At 43.9% G+C, this 24,532-nt stretch overlaps 1 protein-coding gene across 7 annotated transcripts in view; it reads right to left on the bottom strand.

The window, feature by feature from the left end:
- LOC100299180 (ATP-binding cassette sub-family C member 4) overlaps positions 1 to 24,532 on the bottom strand; it is a 150,655-nt gene that overhangs the window by 86,245 nt on the left and 39,878 nt on the right. For all 7 annotated transcript variants that reach the window (XR_009493709.1, XM_024989068.2, XM_024989067.2 and 4 more), the window contains exons 10-16: positions 23,365 to 23,454; positions 19,201 to 19,392; positions 13,244 to 13,338; positions 12,934 to 13,020; positions 5,726 to 5,822; positions 2,187 to 2,384; positions 680 to 820 (exon numbers count right to left, since the gene is read on the bottom strand). Coding sequence is in view for 6 of the 7 variants with exons in the window: in XM_024989068.2 (XP_024844836.1) it covers positions 680 to 820; positions 2,187 to 2,384; positions 5,726 to 5,822; positions 12,934 to 13,020; positions 13,244 to 13,338; positions 19,201 to 19,392; positions 23,365 to 23,454 (900 nt within the window). In the remaining variant the exon portion in view is untranslated. The remainder of the gene's footprint in view (positions 1 to 679; positions 821 to 2,186; positions 2,385 to 5,725; positions 5,823 to 12,933; positions 13,021 to 13,243; positions 13,339 to 19,200; positions 19,393 to 23,364; positions 23,455 to 24,532) is intronic.

The raw sequence follows: 24,532 nt of genomic DNA on the forward strand, positions 1-24,532 counted from the left end.
AGAAAGGCTCCAGAACATGGAGACAGTCCTTCCGGCTCAAGTCTGTGCCAAGCCCCATGCCCCAGATGACCACAGGTCAAGGGAGGGCACCTTACAAGTTAATATCTTTAAAAGAAACCCCCTTTCCCCTATAAGAGTTTGCTCCCCAAATATAATGTACTTCAATGTATATCCAAGTGGACTGCAAAAGGCAGTAATAACAGTACAAATGTTGGGATTTTTCAAAGCAAAAAGCTTGACAGGTACAGTGATGGTCAGTTCCAGTGTCAGCTTGTCTGGGCCAGTCTCCAGTGATTCAACCAAACACCCATCCAGATGTAGCCATGAAGGTATTTTGTGGATGATGTTTAATCCATCATCAGAACTTCAGTAGAGGAGATCATCCTCCACACTGCAGTGGCCTCGTCCAGTCAAAGGCCTGAAGAGCAAAACCTGAGGCTTCCTGGAGGAGGAAGAAATTCTGCCTCAAGACAGCAGGGTCAGCTCCTGCCTGAGGTTCCAGCCTGCAGACCTGCCTTGCTGATTTCACATTCACCAAGCTAGATCCCACAATTGCATGAGCCAAGTTTTTGAGATAAATTTCATAATACACATATTTAAAAATAATTCTAAAATACAGTATAAGTAGTATGTAAATATAAAACTGAGTGCACAAACAAAAATAAACACCCTTACGTACCTGAGCTGCGATGTTTACTAGAATAAGGAAGATGATGACAAGCCAGTAAGTATCACCTGTGAAGTAATTCTTATAGGTCTTAAAACCAACTTTTCCTTCCAAGTGGTCCTCTAGAGGTAGTGTAACCTGTATATTCTCAGACTGGAAGGGGAAAAATGGCAGTGAGAGATGAAATTTTAAATAATGAACCCCAAATTTCAAGAGTTCAACAATGTCCTCTACCGTGAAGCTTTGGGAAACAGATGCATTTCATACACTGTTAGGAGTGCAGGATGGTCCATCTCCTATGGAGAAGGGTGTGGGAATATCTGGCCAAATCACATACGCTTTTACCCCTGGACCCAGCCATCCCACTTGTAGGAATCTATGAGAAATAATCAAAGGTCATTCACATGAGGTTATTAACAGTTGGGTGGCTTTGCTTAAAATAGATCATGACTCTGGCACACAACAAAATCAATTAATGTATAAATGCAGAAGCTTGCTCTAAAATAACACACAATCTGATATGGAGATAATGTATCCCTCTAGATGACTGTGTCATTCAATGATAGAAACATAAAACATACTTGGGGCTCAAAATACTAGCCAAATAGAGTAAACTGAGTTCACAGAGAGAGTTGGAGTAATATGAGTTTGGACAGCACATTGCAAGCATATGCTATGAATCTATTTGGTTCCTAAGTTTCAGAGAGTAATTCCTGAATTTAGAAAGTGAACAGCTAATCCGAGTACTTATCAGGATCATTCCAGGCTCCTGGACTTGGATATTGAGGGTTCGGCTATCAAGGGAATATGTTTTTAAGGGAGATCTAGTGCATTTCAGCATTTCTGTCTGGAGGATTTAGAATGCATTATAGAGTCACAGAAGGCTAGGATGTCCTCACCTCTATCCTGGCCACTGGGATTTAAGGTTGATAAGATGTGGTTCTCAGTCTTGAAAGGTAAGAAAGGAGGACAGGAACTAACACTGAAGCGTCTACCAGGTGTCAGGTCCGTTGCACACATTACCTCTGGCCTATCACAAACCATCTGACACCGAGGCAAAATACTACCATCAGTCACATGCAGTGCTAGAGTATTCCAACACATAGGAAAAGTAGCTGATTTAATGTGGCAACAGCAGGACTCAGTCTAAGGGGGTCTTCACATTAAGCCTCTGGATGCATAAGGGAAGCTGGGGGCCACCAGCATGAATAGGATGTAACTACGGTAAACTGATGAGTTCTCAATCAGTGTGAGTCAGAAATACATAGACCAAGAAATACATAGCAGTGCACCCACTTCTGGTCTCCAAAAGATTATCCATCCTACACCCAAAGGGGAACCCCAAGCAGGCTTGCTCCCCTCATGCTCTTCTAACTCTACCAATTCCATGGAACAAGACTTTGGGAACCTTAGGGTCTACTTTGGGACAAATGAAGATGTCACGAGCAGAGCAGACTAAAGGTCCATGAGACCACCAAGAGCATACAGACCCAGGCACACTGCAGAATGAGAAACTCACTTCTGGGTCTTCTGGAGCCGCATCTTTCAGTGAGGGTCTGGGAGATTGGAGAGACTGAACCAAAGACTCAGAGATCACAGTGGGAGTTCCTGGAACTGAAGATGGTTCAGACTGCTCATTCCCCTTCTCAAAAAGGGAAAAAATATCTACCCGGGATTTCAGGAACTCAGAGTAAGTTCCTCTTTCCACTGTTTTGCCCTAAAATAAAAAAGTTGAGAGGAATTAATTTATATTTGATAATATTAAACCAACCTAAATACTAATCAAAAAAAGTTATCTGGTTTTAAATTTTTATTTTTGGAAAAAAAAAAATGATCCCTGGGTCTAGAATTCTTGAGAAATCTAGTTCAGTCAACTCAGTACAAAACTGAGCATTACATTCTCTGCCAAACCCTGTCCGTATGGTAGGTGCTGAGGGATATGAAAGAAACATGTGCTCATGTGTCAAAAACGGAGGCCATTGACATGACTACCCTGGGCATTTGGGGAAGGAAGAAGTACAGAGGTTGGTGAGAGAATCAGCACAGGCTTCTTAGACAACATGGAAATTGACATAAGCCTCATGTGACAATTCCAGGAAAGAAATTTACACTTAACCCAGAGGTGGGCACAAGCACATCTGCATATGGGTAAGAGTCACTCATTAAATCTTCACTGACCACTGTCACTGTCACACTATCATGTGCCCGGCTGGGATAATAGGAGCCAGACCCGGACAGAAAATCCATGAGAGGCCTCTCCTTGGTCTACAACCCGGACAGAAAATCCATGAGAGGCCTCTCCTTGGTCTACAACCCGGACAGAAAATCCATGAGAGGCCTCTCCTTGGTCTACAACTGCCCCCACACACTAAGCAAATTTCCAACTGAAAATTCAATATTCCACCTGATAAAGTAATTAAACAAGGAGGCCATGGGGCTGGGGTGGCTCTAAAGCCTTAGCAGTCTGTGCCCACAAACCAAAACCTAAGCCAGAATCAATGCACTCAGATCCGAGAAAAAACTTAGGACCAACCAACCACAAGCAGCCAACTAGGCTTCCCCAAATCAGGCAACTGCTTAAGCTACAGTCAATCAAATCATTTTCTTTGAATACATGTGACACATCCTTGCACAGTTTCCCTCCCTTACAAAGTCATATAAAATAATGTGTAGATGTTTCACTATCTTCTGACTGCATGAAACCAGACTCAGCTGATTCACTCAGTAGCAAATAAAACATCAGGGAAAACAAAACAAAACAAAAACTCAGGATGCAAAACACATCAAATGAGAGCAGCTGTGGTTAAGGCAGCTCAGGTGGAGGGAGCTGGCCAGGATCCTCACTAGCACCCCTCTCACCCTCTCCCCTGAGGGGGTCCACTGGGAGAAACAGGGAAGCCTTTGGGTACCGTCAGATACTGCAGCACTAGAAAATTATGCAGGATATATTGTGTCTTGTTCCACTTGGGAGGCAAAATTCACACACCTCTTTAATGAAATCACCACTCACCACATCAAATCAGTAATATGCATGATGAAATGACTGGTGGTACAAAGACAGCAATTTCACTCAGCAGTCAAGCATTGACAATTCCAGGGGGATGAAGGGATAGCCATCTGCTCTGAAGAGGGGGACCCAACAGTGAGGATGGACCCCAACTCAGGCAAGGGTGCTCACCAGTGGCCAAATAGTTGTTTTGTTAGTACTAAAACTGGAGGTAGTGTCTTCAAAGGAAGCAATAAGGAGACCCCAAAACATCTAGAGATGGGCAAAATAGGTTATACTCCTGCCCACTGATTCTGTGCTCGTAACACTATGAACATTGGAGTTTACACACTAGAATCACCTCCTCTGCACATGAAATCAACTGCTCTTGAGCTTGAGAAACCTTAGCGTCCCCCCATTCCTAGAGGAGTGAAGAAGGGCTGACATATGCAACTGCTTCTAGAGAGGCAGGGGTTCTGTATCTTAATAATCTTTCTTGCAGCAGAGATTCTTTTCAGAAGTCAGGGATCTGACCAAGGGCCTGTGGAACAGTCAGGGGTTAACAACAGAGGTGCTGAAACCCAGAGGCAAACAACCCAAGGAGTAAAGCATCGAACGACCACCAAGTCTGAACACTTCTCACTAATCTCCACCCCACCACCAGCCATGCTAGGAGTTGTGGACTGGATGGTGCCCCCTCCTCAAAAAGATGTGCTCAAACATGACACCTGTGAACATGACCTTCTTTGGATACAGGGTCTTTGCAGATGTAATCAAGATGAGGTGAACATGGTGACCCTGAAGCCAGTAAGGCTGATGTTGCTATGAGAACAGAAGAGACCCAGACTGACACAGGGACAACGGCCATGTGACATCAGAGCCAGAGACCACAGCACTGCAGCTGGAAGCCAAGGAACACCAAGGAAGGCCCGTGAACATCAGAGGCTGGAGGGAAGGATTCTTCCCTGGAGCCTCCAGGAAGAGCACAGCCCTGCCAGCACCTGGATTTGGGACTTGTAGCCTTCAGAAGAGGGAGATGATAAACTCCTGCTGTCACCCAGCTTGCGGTACTGTGATACGGCAGCTCTAGAAACTGATACCCTAGGCTGAGCCCACACTTCTGTCTTCTCAGCTTTACTAAGACTCCTAACTGCTTCTTCTGTTGCCTCTCCAGTGACCATCAGAGAAATCTCTTAACTCCCACATCAGATGACATCCCTCCTCTGCTCTGGACCGTCCTATGGCTTCCATCCCACAACCGCCCATTGTCCACTGCTCGGAGACCAGCTCCCGCCCGTCCCCTGCTCACTCTCCTCAGACACGCTGGTCTTCCTGCCATTCCTCCAGCCTGCCAGGTCAGCTCCTTACTTAGGACCCCCTGCCTGAGACCCCCTCCCCCTGGTGACTGTGTGGCCGCCACCTTCATGTCACTCAGACCCCATGAGGCACCAGCTCCTCAGGGAGGCCAGGATATCAACTTCTTTGTCACATCCTCCCCATAAAACAGGAGCTCCATGAAGGCAGGGCCTTGTCCTCCTGCCACACAGGCTCCCACGTGTACTGGGAATATAGAGACCTGGGCAGGGAGACCACAGACTGGAGACACCAGCAGAGAGGACGTCTCTGACTCGATACCCAACCTCGCTTCTGGTGTTAATGGAAGATGCTCTTTTGGCAAACTATGTATGACAATGGCCTGGATACCAACAGACCTTAGAATCTCTAAGTGATACACTTTGACTTAAGTTATGGAAGAGGAAAGTAAAAAGCTCTAAATAAAATTGCAACATTATCCTTAACAAATTTCATTGGAATAGTGATGATTCAATAACCCTGTGGTTGCACTTTTATACACTTTAGGGTTTATGTGGCTTAGAGTGTAATAGTGACATTTCTATAGAGCTTTAGGTTCATCCTCCAAGACATGAACACCAGCTCTGAGAAGAAGGGGGCAAAAAACTGAGGGAGAAGAGGGCATTTACCATGAACCCAAGGAGAGTGGCCTGCAGGGAGGTCTGTCTTTCAACACACCTGAGTGCTAGCAATTCCACAGATTTCTAGAAATTACTTACATCTTTCAATATCAGAATCTGACTTGCATCTTTTAGGTGCTGCAACTGATGAGTAACTAAGATTGTGATCTTCTTCTTCAAAGCCTGATGAACACACCTACAAATGGAAAAGGCACAGTAAGCACAAGCACATTAATGGAGTGCCTCAAACTGTAAACCTATATTTTGAAAACAGTGAGACAAAGACCACACAGCAGTGAAAGATCTTTAGGTTAAATACCAAATCAATAATAAAAATTAAATAAACATAAATCAATTAATCCAACTAGGTTCTTAAATTTATCAGTAGCAAATTTGAATCTAGTGCTATAAAAAATTCTTAAAACCATTCTACTGAAGAAGGCAAAAACAGCTAAGTTTTTCCTCTAAAACTCAGCTTAACAATTATTTACATGTTTCATAAAGGAAAACAACTGAGTAATACTGAGACTTCAAAACTTGACTAAACTAAAATACTATTTTATCACTATTCAGGAATGGGAGAAGAGGGATCCTTGTCATTTAAAAATGTGTGCATGTGCATGTGTAAATGTGGACTCTGTGGGAGAGGGAGAGGGTGGGAAGATTTGGGAGAATGGCATTGAAACATGTGAAGTGTCATGTATGAAACGAGATGCCAGTCCAGGTTCAATGCACGATGCTGGATGCTTGGGGCTGGTGCACTGGGACGACCCAGAGGGATGGTGTGGGGAGGGAGGAGGGAGGAGGGTTCAGGATGGGGAACACATGAGAAATAAAGGAATAAAAAATTTTTTTTCTATTAAATTTTTAAGAAGTAAAAAATTATAATAAAAGAAAAAAAAATGTGTGCATTCTTTGCTTTCTAGGTGATTATTTATAATTAATGATATAAATATTCACAACAAAAAATTAATAGATTCTTGGTAATCTTTGCCAGAGTGCATTTGCTAGACACGTGTTCCCAAAGAATATTAGATAGAAAATGAATGCCAGAGTGGCCTCTATCAATCACTACAACATTCCCACTTCCATCTAGGAAGCACGTCTTCTTTCATTTGGAGTGAACACCTTCCACATATGAAAGTAAAAGAACAGAATCCAAATGGCCCAAACCACAGTGGAAATCACCCAATGACTCAGAGCACCCAGCAGTTCTCTTAGTCAAGACACCCCTCACTATTCAATCTTAAATTGTTTTCACAGTAAAAAAAAAAAAAAAAAAAAGCAAAAACTACTCCTACATTTCAAATGTAGACCCCTGGGAACTCAGCCCCAGTGTCATCCCACAAAGTCCACAACCCCTCCAGGGAAGCAAGTGGGTCTGGGGCCCCAGTGACCACAGGTAGGGCTCTAGGCAGGTACTCTGGGGGCCCAAGCCCCTTGCAGAGCAAATCGCAGGAACCTGGGCCAGAGTTCAACCTGTGAGTGAATCAGATGGAGAGTCTGGAGGCAGCAGGCTGCAGCTCATTTCCTCTCTTGAAGCTGACGTCAGATGAGTAACACAACCTGTTTCTTCATCTCAAGACAAGATCAAACAACTCATCTACATGTTCTGAGAAATCAAACTACCAATCTACTCAGCAAATGTCAGCTTTCTTTTCCACTCTTCCCTAACCATGAGCGGTCATGTGCTTTGGACTCGGGTCAGAAAACTCTTAAGGAGACACTCTGGACACTGAGTCTGTGATCAAAAACAAGACCCTGGAATGTAAACACATATACCAGACGTTCATTAAGTCCAAAAGGATTCATTTTTACATTTTGACATGTGTTAGCTCAGCATTTATACCTAAGTTTCTTGACTAACACCTTTTCAAATTTAGTACTAAAACAGATTTTTTTCTCCTTGATTCATAATTGCCTGCCAATAATCCCTAAAAGGGGATGTTAATCAAATATGACAGGGTGTTCCAATCCAAAAGTTTTAAGATGTTATCTTCCTAACATCCCATCACAGATGAAGTAGTACAAATAATTACAATGAAGAGGTCAGTTAATGCCTTTGAATTTTTCGTAAATGATGCTTTTATCCAAATCACTAGAAAAATACACTATTTTTCAAGTTTTTAAAGATTTCTAAGTCATGCCATAGAAATGAATAGGTCAGCAACCAGTTGTATAACAGTTATTCCTATATAAAGGCTGTGTTAATCCTATGCTGTTACTGCTAAGTCGCTTCAGTCATGTCCGACTCTATGCGACCCCATAGATGGCAGGCTATGAGGGTCCCCCATCCCTGGGATTTTCCAGGCAAGAACACTGGAGTGGGTTGCCATTTCCTTCTCCAGTCCCACATATAATCCTATATAAGGGCTCTATTAAGAGGGGATGCATCTTGTGGTGGAGGCAATACAAGTAAGACAGAGGCCCCACCTCCATTCATTCAATCAGCAGAGGTTTGCTGAGGAGCCAGGCACTGTCCTAAGTGCTGAGGATCCACCCACAGGTCAAGACAGAAGACAATACTCTGCACCGTGTAGAGGACACAGTGAGCAAGCATAGAAAACCCACTATTGGGCTGTGACCTGTGCTCTGAAGGAAAAAGAAGGGCAGCTGCTGTCTTAGATGGGGAGACATGGGAGCCCTGAGACTAACTGGGGAAACATCCTGGAAGAAGGCACAGCAGGTACAGGGTTCCTGGGACAGAACACACTGGGCTGAGGTGCCTTCCTGCATTCATAGCTTATGGGTGGCAGGCAATGGTGGTGGTTTAGTGGCTAAGTCGTGTCCGACTCTTGCAACCTCATGGACTGTAGCCCATCAGGCTCCTCTGTCCATGAGATTTTCCAGGCAAGAATAATGGAGTGGGTTGCCATTTTCTTCTCCAGGGGATCTTCCTGACCCAGGAGTTGAACCCGGGCCTCCTGCACTGCAGACAGATTCTTTCCCAACTGAGCTACAGTGGGTGGCAGTGGGACTCATAAATGGTCAAGTGCACCCGCTGAGGGCTGGGGGAAGACAGAGGGCACGGGCGCCCCCTGGAAGAGCAGGAGGGAATGGCAGGTCCCGTCTTCCACCTTCCTTCTGGGTCCTGGCGCACTGCTCCCTGGCTCTGGGACAGAGGGACCAGTATGTACAGACAGACAGGGGTGAGAAAGGATCCCCACAAAGCCAGCACAGCTGGACACCGAGTGGGTGTGGAGATGAGCTGGAAAGACTGAGGGGGGCAGATGGCAAGAAAGCCTGTTTGTTTGAGGACCTGGAAATGCTTTCTGAATGTGGTGGTGGCAGAGTATTGTTGGGGGAGGTGGGGGGCGGGTGGAAGAGGTGTCCGTGAAGGGCTGGAGCAGGTGGGTGAGCTGTGTAGACAGGAGGGTGAGCTATGTAGACAGGAAGGTGAGCTGTGTAGACAGCAGCATGGGAGTCTGATCAGGACAGACCCCAATATCTGATGATGCAGGAGGCAGGGGTCTGGTGAAGTGGGGCTGAACCAGGATGGGATCCATGGCTGGACACAGGTAAAACTGCATCAGTTCACGTAAGGCCCTCACCTTCTGTAGCTGATAGAATCCACTGTGTTCACAGCATAAAGCTGTAAAAGTCATGAACCTCAATGACCTTGGATATAAATTCATGACTGAAGGAAACTGTTAACGGCAAGCAGAAGTGTGTTATTCATTTGTAATACAAAACCCTGCCCATGACTAAGCTTCCACATGACCACCATATCTCACAGCATATTGTTCCATCCGATTCTCTGACTTGAGAACACTCTCCAGTTGCTGCTGAGTGGTTTCCTAAATTTCTTTCATGCGCTCTGCTTTAACTTTCCCTAGAGAATGTAGTTCTGATTACAAACAACAGTCTTAAGCTTGCTTCTATCAAGTATATATCCAAAGCAATATACTCAAAGTATTTGAGAGGATTTTATAAATATCTCCAGTGTTTGAAAAAGAACTCAGGAGAACTTCTGTGATCAGCACACTGTACTTGGCACCAAAATGCCTTGCTCTCCCCTCCCTGTGACATAGATGCAATGACCAGCAAAATCTGTGCCTGCCCTGATGAAGAACTGGTGCAGATGCTCACAAGATGGGGTGACACATATTTGTGAGCTCAGGGTGGGGTGCTGGGAACAAGGAGGCTGAGATACTCACAATGCCAGGAGGCTGGGGGTGGGGAATCACTGTCACAGCACTAGCACCTGTCACTGAACTCATGACAAGACAGAAGGCACTTCTCTAAGGGAAAATTCATCAAGTCATGAATAGGAGAGGCTGGGAAAGGGGGGGAGGTCATATCAGAGAGCTGGAGACCATGCCATGTGTCATCTGCCCTGTTCCCTCTTGTTCTCAAGGATTCTGTGCCACTATTCAGGTTTGTATGTGTGTTACAATATACCTAACATGAAATTTACTGTTTCTGCCATTTTAAGCATACAACTCAGTGGCATTAAGTACATTCACATTGATGTGCAACCATTACCACCATCCATCTCCACAACTCTTTTATCACCCCAACACTAAGCACGTTTTCTACAAGGGCAGGTTCCACCAAAGTCTAACAACGCCTGCTTAGTGGACGTGGAATCCCAGCTCCTAGCCAGCTCCTAGTGTCCAGAGCCCAGAGCTCCTCACAGGTCTCCCTCTCACATTTGTTGACTCTGCTTAAATCTCTACTTTGTTATTCTGGACTTGCTGTAAATCAATGATGTCCCCTCAGATTCACATGTGGTCACCTGAGTCTTCAGTACCTTAGAATTTGGTGTCATGGACTTTAAAAAGGTAAACATTACCCTTAATTATACTGAATCTAATCTAATCTGACTGGTATGCTTAGATGAAGAGACTAAGACACAAGGACAGAGACACAAGCATGAAATCAATGAAGTTAGAACACATCCCCTCACCATGCACAAAAATAAACTCAAAATGGCTTAAATACTTAATCATAAGATGTGACACCGTAAAACTCCCAGTAGAGATTATAGGCAAAACATTCTGTGACATAAATTATACCAATGTTTTCTTAGGTCAGTCTCCTAAGGCAACAGACATATAAGCAAAAATATACAAATGGGGGCTTCCCTGGTGGCTCAGTGGCAAAGAATCCACCTGCCAGTGCAGGAGACACGGGATCCCTCCCTGGTCCAGGAAGATCCCATATGTGCAAAGCACCTCAGCCAATGCACCATAACTACTGAGCCTGTGCTCTGGGGCCCAGTCACCGCAACTACTAAGCCCACACACCATAGAGCCCGGGCTCTGCAACGAGAGAAGCCACCACAATGAGAAGTCCATGCATCACAGCTAGAGAGTAGCCCCTGCCCACTACAACTAGAGAAAACTCCAACTGTGTGAGGACACAGCGAGGGGATGAGGTCAGAAGCCAAGGAGAGAAGTCTCAGGAAAAACCAAACCACCCACACCTTGAACCTGTAGCCTCAAAAACTGTGATAAATTTAATTTCTATTCTTTGAGCACCCCCATCTGTGACAACTTGCTATAGACTGAATGTTTTACTCCTCTAAAGTCATCTATTGAGACCTAATCCCATCTGTGTTGGTATTAGGAGGTGGGCCTGTCGGGAGGGACCAGGTCATGAGGATGGAGCCTGAATGAAAGGGATTAGTGCCCTGATAAAAGGAACCACACGGCTCCCTCATCTCTGCCACCACATGAGGCCACAGGAATCGGACCCTCACCAGACTGAATCTTTCAGCACCCTGACTTGGACTTTCCCAACCTCCAAAACCATGAGATAAAAACTTGTTATTTCTAAAGCCACTCAGCTCTGGTGTCCTGCGAGAGCAGCCTGGACAGACACAGTCCTAGAAACTAACACAGGACCTGAGAGCGAGAATTTCCAAACAGCTTCTCTCTGCTGAACACTCCGTCTCCTCCAGACGAGGACATGCTTGCTATTCTCCTCACAGCCTTACTTTCTCCTCCCTTCACACCTGAGCTTCTACTCTTGCTTCAGCAAAGGACTGGGTCCTCGTCTCAGCCTCCATACACCTGCCCAGCCTGCAGGCCCCCAGGGTACTTCCTGCCCAGCCCTGGGCACAGGGAGCTTTCCAACTTCAGTGAAAGCCTTCAGCTGACACTTCCACTTTACATTCAGCACCTACTATCCTGTATTAAAACACTCTAAACCCTGACTCTGCTGAGCTTTCCCCCAGGGATCTGTTTTAACAAGCTCCACGTAGACACGTTCCTTAGAAGCAGGAATGAGGGCTGGGCATCCTAGTCTTCCTTATTCTGCCGAGTGTGGGTCCTTCCCCTCTCCTGGCTCACTGTCCTCCTTGTAAACTAAGTGGTTTTGTGCAGTAATGCATTGATCTTAGTGCACACAGCAGGGTGTTTATAAGTGCAGCTGGAAGGCTCATTGACTTTAACAAAGTGAAAAACAGCAGGTGACCTGACAATGGGGGAGATGTGAAGGCTGTTTTAGGACAGAAACAAGTTCACAAGGCTTTCAAAAAGGCCAATCTAGACTCCATAAGAGGCCTTAGTCAGTGTATGTTAGGACACATTATACACAGAAAATAATCAGAGTTGTTCTACTTTAGTCATTGTATAGCCAACCAGGAGCCACTGAAAAGTTCCACATTTTAGAAACAAGAAAGAGAGTCAAGACTTAAGCCAGATTATAGGTGACACTACATTGTAGTGTCTAAGTATTAATTCTAGTAAGCATCCATGAAATAACATGAAATAATTGAAATCATACTCAGATATGGAATAAATGATTCTCAAATTCTAGACTTTATTAAGTCTAAACTTAATAAAGATTTTATTTCCAAAGTGATAGAATAACAAGCATAAACCAACAGGGTCATTCCATGGAAGCCCTATGTCAGTACTGAAAACTTAGCTTCTAACACGCCTTAAGCAAATGATGGAGGAAAAAAACTGGCAGCCAAGTACCAGGTTATAGAGCCTCACTCTTTGATTTAAAAACCCTGCATCATTTTTCTTATTCCTGGCATCTGGATCCACCCAGAGTGTCTGGTAATCAACTGCAAGTAGCAGGAGGGAAACTGCCATCTATACCTCACTCCCTAAAGCACGGACCCCACTGGCCCCACACACTGGAAGCCACTGCTGTATTTTCCTGTCCTGACCTCATCAGGATGCAAGATTTCTCTAGGACGGATCTTCTGTAGAGGGAAGGGAGGGGTGGGAGGGACACCAGGGCAGAGGGAGCTGAGTCTCCTGGAGCACAAAGACCTTTCTGAGCTCTCTTCCATCATCCCTGAAGGGCTCTTGGAGAGAAGAAACGATAGAAAACAGGAGCAAACTCACTGTTCGAACAAGTGCCTGCTGACTCCTGCATCCACTGCACTGAGCGGATCGTCCAGGAGGTAGATGTCTGCGTCCTGATACACGGCTCTAGAAAATGTAGAGAGATGTCAGGAGAGGACACTTCACACTCCCTGAGTCTCATCTCTGAATCATAATGGTGTCCAACAACTTTATGTTCCTTCCAGGAGCCCAGGGAAAGGGCCAAGACCCTGCATCACACAGGCCCATCCAGTGAGCGGGGTCTGTGTGCTTATGTCCACTAGGATCCATGGAGGAGGAGGGGCAGGATGGCAACTGAAACCCCATTTACCTGGCAAGGCTGACCCGGGCTTTCTGTCCTTCACTCAGCGGGGTTCCTCTTTCTCCTATTTCAGTTAGATCTCCTTCCTCCAAAAGCTGTAAATCCTATACAGATAGAAAAGGGGAAAAATATATAAAATGTATTCTACTACCTTCTTACATTTTTAGCATTAGTTCCTCACACAAGTATTTGATTAACGTGCATACATGCTCAGCTGATAAGTCGTATTGAACTCTTTGTCACCTCATGGACTAGGGCTTGTCAGGCTCCTCTATCCATGGGATTCTCCAGGCAACAACGCTGGAGTGGTTTGTTGTTTCATCCTCCAGGAGATCTTCCTGACCCAGGGATCGAATCAGTGTCTCCTGTGTCTCCTGCACTGGCAGGTGGAATCTTTCCCACCAAGCTACCTGGGAAGCTAGAGCAGTGGGTATAAGTCAGAGTAAATAAACTGTGACCTTGAACATTAAAAAAAAAGAAAAAAAAAAAAAAAACTCTCAGTGTTTTTCATTTGTTTTCATTCTGAAGTTTTGCACAGCATCTATGCGTTTGACCATTTTAACAGATATTTACTGAGGACCTACGGTATGACAGGCATTGCTCTGGGCACAATGAACTCAGCTGTGAAGAAACAAAGCTCCTAGAGTTTCTTTCCATGATGGAAGACAGATGATATGGAAAATTAACCTGAGCACAAGTACTGAGGAGAGGAAGGAAAAGGAAGCCGGCTCAGGGGGATGGAGAGTGAAGGAGGGAAGTGAGTCCACACTGGGGTGTGAGGACGCTCAGAGCGGGTGTGAGCAGATCTGGGGGGGGAGGGGGTCAGGCATACCTGGAGAGGCTGCTCCTCACAGAGGGAGGGGCGAGTGCAGGGGCCACAGGGAGATGCCAAAGGGGTTCAGGACAAGGAGGCAGGAGAGCGGAGTGAGAATGAGGGAAGTGAAGGCAGAGACAGAACAGGAAGAGCCTGGGGGCACTCCAGTAACAGGAGGAGGGGGACAGACCTGGTTTGAGGTTTTAAGAAATCACTCCTGTGCATTACAGAAAACAGACAGTAAGTGGGGAAGGGTGAGGGTGGATGCAAGTGAGGAGGCTCCCAGAATAATTGAGGTGAGAGATGATGGTGGTCAGGACCAGAGTGAGAGCAGTGGGAATGGAGAGATGGGGTCACACTCCAGGCACATGTTGAAGGTGGAGCCAAAGGACCTGCTGACAGGATGGGTGTGGCTGTAAGAGAAGAGGAGATTGTGGTGTTTGGGGTGAGGAAGGGGAAGGACAGGTTCTCCATTTACTGAGTTAGGGCAGGTGGTGGATGCAGGTTTAGGGAACTTCGTTCATGGGCAACCTGAGATGACCTCCCAGTGGTGCCATGTTGCAGTTGTACATGCAGGTGTGAAGGTCTGTGCTAGAGACACAGGTGTGAGAGCTGGTGCCCCAGGCTGGCGAAGGCGCATGACTTGTTTTAATCAAGGAATGAGTGTCTCTTAAAAAGGCAGTTTGCCGATCTCTGCCTCAGCTTCCCACTTTCAGAGAAGGGATAACACCCGACCCAAGTCTTCACAGTAATACTTAAAGTAAGTGACAGATAAGGTCTGTACAAGAAATGGGAGCAGAAATAGCAAGCTGGGCAGGAAAATCAAAAGGAAAGAAATGGTGTGCTCAAAGCAAACCCAGAAGATCAGCTGAACTAAGCAGATGCTTGTCTGTAAAAGCAGGAAAAACTCAAAACTAAGAAGGAAATAAAGTTGTAACTTGAGGATCTGGGAATCAGAATATTGGAAATAAAAGCAAAAATAAACAAATGGGACCTAATTAAACTTAAAAGCTTCTGCACAACAAAGGAAACTATAAGCAAGGTGAAAAGACAGCCTTCAGAATGGGAGAAAATAATAGCAAATGAAACAACTGACAAACAACTAATCTCAAAAATATACAAGCAACACCTGCAGCTCAATTCCAGAAAAATAAATGACCCAATCAAAAAATGGGCCAAAGAACTAAATAGACATTTCTCCAAAGAAGACATACAGATGGTTAACAAACACATAAAAAGATGCTCAACATCACTCATTATCAGAGAAATGCAAATCAAAACCACTATGAGGTACCATTTCACACCAGTTAGAATGGCTGCGATCCAAAAGTCTACAAATAATAAATGCTGGAGAGGGTGTGGAGAAAAGGGAACCCTCTTACAATGTTGGTGGGAATGCAAACTAGTACAGCCACTCTGGAGAACAGTGTGGAGATTCTTTAAAAAACTGGAAATAGAACTGCCTTATGACCCAGCAATCCCACTGCTGGGCGTACACACTGAGGAAACCAGAATTGAAAGAGACATGTGTACCCCATTGTTCATTGCAGCACTGTTTATAATAGCCAGGACATGGAAGCAACCTAGATGTCCATCAGCAGATGAATGGATAAGAAAGCTGTGGTACATATACACAATGGAGTATTACTCAGCCATTAAAAAGAATACATTTGAATCAGTTCTAATGAGGTGGATGAAACTGGAGCCTATCATACAGAGTGAAGTAAGCCAGAAAGAAAAACACCAATATAGTATACTAACACATACATATGGAATTTAGAAAGATGGTAACAATAACCCTGTATATGAGACTGCAAAAGAGACACTGATGTATACAACAGTCTTGTGGACTCTGTGGGAGAGGGAGAGGGTGGGATGATTTGGGAGAATGGCATTGAAACATGTATAATATCATATATGAAACGAGTCACTAGTTTAGGTTCGATGCACGATACTGGATGCTTGGGGCTGGTGCACTGGGACGACTCAGAGGGATGGTACGGGGAGGGAAGAGGGTTCAGGATGGGGAACACGTGTATACCTGTGATGGATTCATTTCAATATATGGCAAAACCAATACAGTATTGTAAAGTTAAAAATAAAATAAAATTTAAAAAAAATAATGAATAACTCATAAACCTTTTTAGGTGTGTGCATGAACATGTGTGAAAGGTAGAAAAATGATTTGCACGTGGACTCTGAATTAATGGGAGCTACTGTTCTTACTGTTCTGCATTTGCTTTCCCTTCTTATATGGTATCTGCTGCTAAGTTCCTTCAGTCGTGTCTGACTCTGTGCCACCCTATAGCCAGCAGCCCATCACTCTCTCCCGTCCCTGGGATTCTCCAGGCAAGAACACTGGAGTGGGTTGCCATTTCCTTCTCCAATGCAGGAAAGTGAAAAGTGAAAGTGAAGTCACTCAGTCGCGCCCAACTCGTAGCAACCCCATGGACTGCAGCCCACCAGGCTCCTCCGTCCATGGGATTTTCCAGGCAAGAGTACTGGAGTGGGGTGCCATTGCCTTCTCCGTATATGGTATCTAGACTATTTAATAAAAATCTAGCTAATTCCTGCTAACTTGACATCATTTCTGCAAATGTACAGTCACCCATGAACAAGAACCTGGAGTAAAGAAGCGAGCCCATTAAACAAGCAATTCTGTGTGTCCACATCATTGTGAAATGCTGCTCACCTGATGCAGGGCTTCCCAGGTGGCGCTGGTGGTAAAGAACCCACCCACCAATGCAGCAGACAGAGACTCAGGTTTGATCCCTGTGTTGGGAGGATCCCCTGGGGAGGGAAATGGCAACCCTCTCCAGTATTCTTGCCTGGAGAATCCCATGGACAGAGGAGTCTGGCAGGCTACAGTTCATAGGGCTGCAGAGCTGGACATGACTGAAGTGATTTAGCATGAACACACACACCTGATGCAACCTATGATGTTCAAGCCCTTGTTCCAGGAGAATCATGATTTCCTCACAAAGCAGGTCTGAAGCCTTCAACACCACACCTTTAAAAATCTGTCCCTGTCTTTTCCTCACAGTACAAAAGAACAGTCAGATGTCCAGACTGCACTGAAGAGACCCCAGGGGGAGACCTTTAATGATATTATTCACTGGTTTTCTACAACCCAAGAGACTAACATAGTATTTTACATAATTTACTCTTTTTCCTTGCTTTTTGTCAATTGTATTCTCCTGTCACTTAAGTTTAGGTCTCATGGTTTACTCACTAATCTTATTTAATTCCCCAAATACAGTTAAACCTTTCATCTTACCATTCTCTGTGAAACTCAATGCCATTTCTGAAAACAATCTCCCTCAGTGAAATGATGCAGTATTAAAAAGAAATTTTAAACCATTTGGTTTCCTTAAATAATAAATTACAAGTCAAAAATGAAGTGGTGAGAGAACCTCACAGACTAAACGGGACCAAGGAGGCATCAGCCAAGTGCACAGGGCAGACATTGTGTGGGTTCCAACAGTGGTGAAGATTGCTCAGTGAGATGATCAGCAGCATGTAAACACAGACTAGCAGGTGGGTGATATTCAGGAATTTGAGGTATTTTTTCAGATGAAATAAATTAGTGATTTTTTCCCCAAAGCTTTACTATCTTTTAGAGAAAAATAATGAAATGTTTACAGATGAACTGATCTGAGGTCTAGGATTGGCTCCACAATACTCGGGTTGGGGTGGGGCTGGCAGGGGTAGAGATGCAGCAAGACTGGCCACCAGCTGATTCTGGCTGAAGCTGGGGGTGGAACATGAGGGTTCATTACACCATGCTCTCTGTTATTGTAAATATTTATAACTTTCCATTAAAAAATGTTGAAAGTGAATGAAAACTTCACAGAATGAAACAATCCCCCCTCCAGATAATGTATTCTGTGTTACTAACCTATAAGAATTAAAATGACAGCATATGTAAATACATATGCTTATTTATGTAAGCCTGCTGATTTATCTGGAGAAGGCAATGGCACCCCTCCAGTACTGTTGCCTGGAAAATCCCATGGATGGAGGAGCCTGGTAGGCTGCAGTCCATGGGGTCGCTAAGAGTCGAACACAACTGAGCGACTTCACTTTCACTTTCCACTTTCATGCATTGGAGAAGGAAATGGAAACCCACTCCACTGTTATTGCCTGGAGAATCCCATGGACAGAGAAGCCTGGTAGGCTGCAGTCCATGGAGTTGCACAGAGTTGGACACAACTGAAGTGACTTAGCAGCAGCAGCAGCTGATTTATCCAGAAGACCAACTTAAATGTTAATCAACATTCAAAAATCTATTTTTTAAAAAGAACTATTAACAAACCTTGTAGTGTAAACCACTATCATAGGGAACCCTCTTACATTGTTGGTGGGAGTGCAAACTAGTACAGCCACTCTGGAGAACACTGGAGATTCCTTAAAAATCTGGAAATAGAACTGCCTTATGACCCAGCAATCCCACTGCTGGGCATACACACCGAGGAAACCAGAATTGAAAGAGACACGTGTACCCCAATGTTCATCGCAGCACTGTTTATAATAGCCAGGACATGGAAGCAACCTAGATGTCCATCAGCAGATGAATGGATAAGAAAGCTGTGGTACATATACACAATGGAGTATTACTCAGCCATTAAAAAGAATACATTTGAATCAGTTCTAATTGAGGTGGATGAAACTGGAGCCTATTATACAGAGTGAAGTAAGCCAGAAAGAAAAACACCAATACAGTATACTAACACATACATATGGAATTTAGAAAGATGGTAATGATAACCCTGTATGCAAGACAGCAAAAGAGACACAAATGTATAGAACGGTCTTTTGACTCTGTGGGAGAGGGAGAGGTTGGGATGATTTGGGAGAATGGCGTTGAAACATGTATAATATCATATATGAAACGAGTCACTAGTCTAGGTTCAATGCATGATACTGGATGCTTGGGGCTGGTGCACTGAGATGAGCCAGAGGGATGGTACAGGGAAGGAGGTGGGAGGGGGGTTCAGGATGGGGAACATGTATATACCTATGGTGGATTCATGTTGATGTATGGCAAAACCAATACAATATTTTAAAGTATTTAACCTCCAATTAAAATAAATAAATTTATATTTAAAAAAAATGAAATTCAAGTATATACAACTCAGAAGTCATTACTCACCTCTTCCAAAGCACAAGCCCTTATTACTTCTTCATATCTGTCTTCTTTATATTTCTTCCCAAATAAAATGTTACTCTTTACAGTCCCTGGAAACACCCAGGGCTGCTGAGAAACATATGCGATCCTCCCATGCACGCTGACCCGTCCCTGGCTCGGGGGCAGCTCCCCCAGTAGAGCATTTAGCAGTGATGACTGAAACAGACGGCAACACACATGTGAACAGGGTGCACTCAGGATGGAACACGCCCCACAGCACAGCTGACCCACCCTGGCGCTTGATACATGATAGAACCCTTTCCTTCAACTGGATAAAGTACAGCCCTCACAGTTGAGACCAAAACAAACAAACAAAAAAAAGTGAAAATAACACATTAATGGTCAATGAAAATGACTGATAAGGAATATATTAATAGTATAAACAATCTACTCTGCCCGAGTATCCCCCCAGGTGAAATTCTACTCAGCAAAGAATAATTGAGAATGTTTAACATCCTTCTCTCAGAGAAGGCAATGGCAACCCACTCCAGTACTCTTGCCTGAAAATCCCATGGACAGAGGAGCCTGGTAGGCTGCAGTCCATGGGGTTGCTACGAGTTGGACATGACTGAACGACTTCACTTTCATTTTTCATTTTCATGCATTGGAGAAGAAAATGGCAACCCACTCCAGTTTTCTTGCCTGGAGAATCCCAGGGAAGGGGGAGACTGGTGGGCTGCTGTCTATGAGGTCGCACAGATTTGGACACAACTGAAGCAACTTAGCAGCAGTAGCAGCAGCAGCAACATCCTTCTTTAGTAGAGCCCAGCAGGATGTGTATTTGATATATCTGATATTCAGTGCAATTGTTCCTGCATCTGGTATCCTTTACTTGACAAACACTTGTTCTTAAAAAGCTATGTGTGAAGAATATAGCCAACTGAAGAACTCTCAAGTAAGTTGTGTCTACAGACCAAAAGTCCATGACAGAGGAAATCAGCACCCTTTCGTCTACACATCCCACATTTTAAAAAACAATTGTATTTATTTTTAGTTCTTTTATATTTTTCATTTATTTTTTTACAATGTTGTGTCGGTTTCTGCCATACCACAATTCTAATTTTATTTGTTTTTGCTTGCACTGGGTTGTCACTGCAGTGCATGGGGGTTTTCTTGTTGAGGCTCTAGTGGGCAGGCTTCAGCAGTTGTGGCCCGTGGGCTCAGTTGTTGCACCTCCAGGCCCCAGAGCAGAGGTCCAACAGTTGTGGTGCACGGGATTAGTTGCTCCACAACTGGGAGGTGGGAACTTCCCAGACTAGGGACCGAACCTGTGTCTCCTGCATTAGCAGGGGATTATTTTACCATTGAGCCACCAGGGAAGCCCACTCGCCATGTTAGGTTTCTGTATTTTGTTGTTTCATACCAAGTGTATGCACACCTTTCCTTTCAATCTTCAACATCACACAGATGTGGCATGTGTGTATCCATACCATCAGAGTGCTCATGACACTGGGCTGAAATAACATGTCTGCATATCTGTCTCGCCCCACAACCTAATTGCCTCTGAAAGGCAGAGAGTCAGGGTCTTGCTCACTTCTGTACCTTTATCTCCAGCACCTGGCTGCACATTCACTGCACATGCACTGATGGGATTATGTCAAGTCATAGGAGGAAATGCTCAAAGCTTCTGTGAAGAGCCTTCATGATCTCCAGATATCCTGGAAGGGCCACTAAGATGAAAAGAAGTCCCCATTGTCTCTGTCTATCCTGAACAGTATCAGTTCAGTTGCTCAGTCATGTCTGACTCTTTGTAACCCCATGAACCACAGCACATCAGCCTGCCTGTCCATCACCAACTCCCAGAGTTTACCCAAACTGATGTCCATTTAGTCGGTGATGCCCTCCAACCATCTCATCCTCTGTCATCCCCTTCTCCTCCTACCTTAAATCTTTCCCAGCATCAGGGTCTTTTCCAATGAGTCAGCTCTTCCCATCAGGTGGCCAAAGCATTGGCGTTTCAGCTTCAATATCAGTCCTTCCGATGAACATCCAGGACTGATCTCCTTTAGGATGGACTGGTTGGACCTCCTTGCAGTCCAAGGGACTGTCAAGAGTCTTCTCCAACACCACAGTTCAAAAACATCAATTCTTCGGCACTCACCTTTCTTTATAGTCCAACTCTCACATCCATACATGACCACTGGAAAAACCATAGCCTTGACTAGACGGACTTTTGTTGACAAAGTAATGTCTCTGCTTTTTAATCTGCTGTCTAGGTTGGTCATAATTTTCTTACCAAGGAGTAAGCATCTTTTAATTTTATGGCTGCAATCACCATCTGCAGTGATTTTAGAGCCCAAAAAAATAAAGTCAGCCACTGTTTCCACTGTTTCCCCATCTATTTCCCATGAAGTGATGGCACTGGATGCTATGATCTTAGTTTTCTGAATGTTGAGTTTTAAGCCAACTTTTCACTCTCCTCTTTCACTTTCATCAAGAAAATCTTTAGTTCTTCTTCACTTTCTGCCATAAGGGTGGTGTCATCTGCATATCTGAGGTTATTGATATTTCTGCCATCAATCTTGATTCCAACTTGTGCTTCTTCCAGCCCAGCATTTCTCATGATGTACTCTGCATACAAGTTAAATAAGCAGGATGACAATATACAGCCTTGAAGTACTCCTTTTCTGATTTGGAACCAGTCTGTTGTTCCATGTCCAGTTCTAACTGTTGCTTCCTGACCTGAACAGGTTTCTCAGGAGGCTGGTCAGGTGGTCTGGTATTCCCATCTCTTGAAGAATTTTCCACAGCTTATTGTGATCCACACAGTCAAAGTCTTTGGCATAGTCAATAAAGCAGAAGTAGATATTTTTCTGGAACTCTCTTGCTTTTTTGATGATCCAGCAGATGTTGGCAATTTGATCTCTGTTTCCTCTGCCTTTTCTAAAACCAGCTTGAACATCTGGAAGTTCATGGTTCACATATTGCTGAAGCCTGGCTTGGAGAATTGGGAGCATTACTTTACTAGTGTGTGAGATGAATGCAATTGTGTGGTAGTTTGAGGATTCTTTGGCATTGCCTTTCTTTGGGATTGGAATGAAAACTGACCTTTTCCAGTCCTGTGGCCACTGCTGAGATTTCCAAATTTGCTGACATACTGAGTGCAGCACTTTCACACCATCATCTTTTAGGATTTGAAAGAGCGCAACCGGAATTCCAAAACCACCACTAGCTTTATTCATAATAATGCTTCCTAAGGCCCACTTGACTTCACATTCCATTATGTCTGGCTCTAGGTGAGTGACCACACCATTGTGATTATCTGGATCATGATCTTTTATGTACAGTTCTTCTGTGTATTCTTGCCCCTCTTCTTAATATCTTCTGCTTCTGTTAGATCCCTACCATTTCTGTCCTTTATTGTGCCCATCTTTGAATGAAATGTTCCCTTGGTATCTCTAATTTTCTTGAAGAGATCTCTATTCTTTCCCATTGTATTGTTTTCCTCTATTTGTTTGCATTGATTGCTAAGGAAGGCTTTCTTATCTCTCCTTGCTATTCTTTGGAACTCTGCATTCAAATGGGTATATCTTTCCTTTTCTCCTTTGTTTTTTGCTTCTCTTATTTTCACAGCTATTTGTAAGGCCTCCTCAGACAGCCATTTTGCCATTTTTGCATTTCTTTTTCTTGGGGATGGTCTTGATCCCTGTCTCCTGTACAAAGTCACGAACCTCCATCCGTAGTTCATCAGGCACTCTGTCAGATCTAGTCCCTTAAATCTATTTCTCACTTCCACTTCCACTTCCATAAGAGATTTGATTTAGGTCATACCTGAATGGTCTATTGGTTTCTCCTACTTTCTTCAATTTAAGTCTGATTTTATTTAATTTAATCCAGAACAGCTGTCACATAAATAATTTTCTTCACTGAGACATCCAAATTCCACACAGGCAGTTCTTAACTGGGAAACAGGAAGCACCAAGAACAGAAAGATAGTGTACATTTATCCTGATTTATTTCACCATGAAACATTCTTGTAAAATGACTGTTCCATGAACACACCTAGAGAGACACTGTTCTAGATACACTCAATTCAAACTGAGTCACACACAGATCTGGGCTCTATTCTGAGAATTTAACATGAGTTGTGGTGTTGCATCAAACTGACAAAAGACATCATTAACTTACCTTTCCTGCTCCCACAGGTCCGACCACAGCTAACAGTTCACCAGGTGTGACAGTAAAGGAAAGTCCTTGCAGAGTTGGGGTCTCTGATGCCTACAAATTAAAGCTTTTAATTTAATTTACCCATTTTAATAAAGTAACACATTTCTTTTTAGAAAGTGGAAAATATAACAATAATCAACATAATTGATATGCAAAATATAACCCACATTTTTCTCTTTCCTATTTTAAGATACTGTGTCCTGGAGACCTCTTCATCAAATTTCATCTCTTTGGGGATTTGAGGTAGCTTTAGCTCACTTTAGGAAGTTTCCTTCTTTTTTCCAACTACCACACAATTGCACTCATTTCATGTGCTAGCAAAGTATTGTTCAAAATTCTTCAAGCTAGGCTTCAGCAGTATGTAAACTGAGAACCTTCAGATGTATAAGCTGGATATAGAAAAGGCAGAGGAACCAGATCAAATTGCCGACATCTGTTGGATCACAGAAAAGCAAGGTAATTCCAGAAAAACATCTGCTTCTGCTTCATTGACTAAAGCCTTTGACTATGTGGATCACAACAAACTGTGGAAAATTCTTCTAGAGATGGGAATACCAGACCACTTTACTTGCCTCCTGAGAAACCTGAATGCAGGTCAAGAAGCAACAGTTAGAACTGGACATGCAACAACAGACTGGTTCAAAATCAGGAAAGGAGTTCATCAAAGCTGTATATGGTCACCCTACTTGTTTAACTTTTATACAGATTATGTGATGCAAAACGGCTAGATGATCACAAAATGGAATCTATAATTCTGATAGAATATCAATAATCTCAAACATGCAGATGATGCCACTTAATGACAGAGAATGAAGAGGAAATAAAGAGCCTCTTGATGAAAGTGAAAGAGGAAAGTGAAAAAGAGTGAATGTTGGCTTAAAACTCAACATTAGAACAACTAAGATCATGGCGTCTGGTCCCATCACTTCATGGCAAATAGAAAGTGGAAACAGTAACAGATTTTATTTTCTTGTGCTCCAAAATCACTTCAGACAGTGACTGCAGCCATGAAATTCAAAGATGCTTGCTCCTTGGCACAAGAGCTATGACAAACCTAGACTGTGTATTAAAAAGCAGAGACATTACTTTGCTGATAAAGGCCCATCTAGTCAAAGCTACGGTTTTTCCC

Source organism: Bos taurus, unplaced genomic scaffold (genome assembly GCF_002263795.3).
Source record: "Bos taurus isolate L1 Dominette 01449 registration number 42190680 breed Hereford unplaced genomic scaffold, ARS-UCD2.0 Leftover_ScbfJmS_1899, whole genome shotgun sequence".
NCBI lineage: Eukaryota > Metazoa > Chordata > Mammalia > Artiodactyla > Bovidae > Bos > Bos taurus.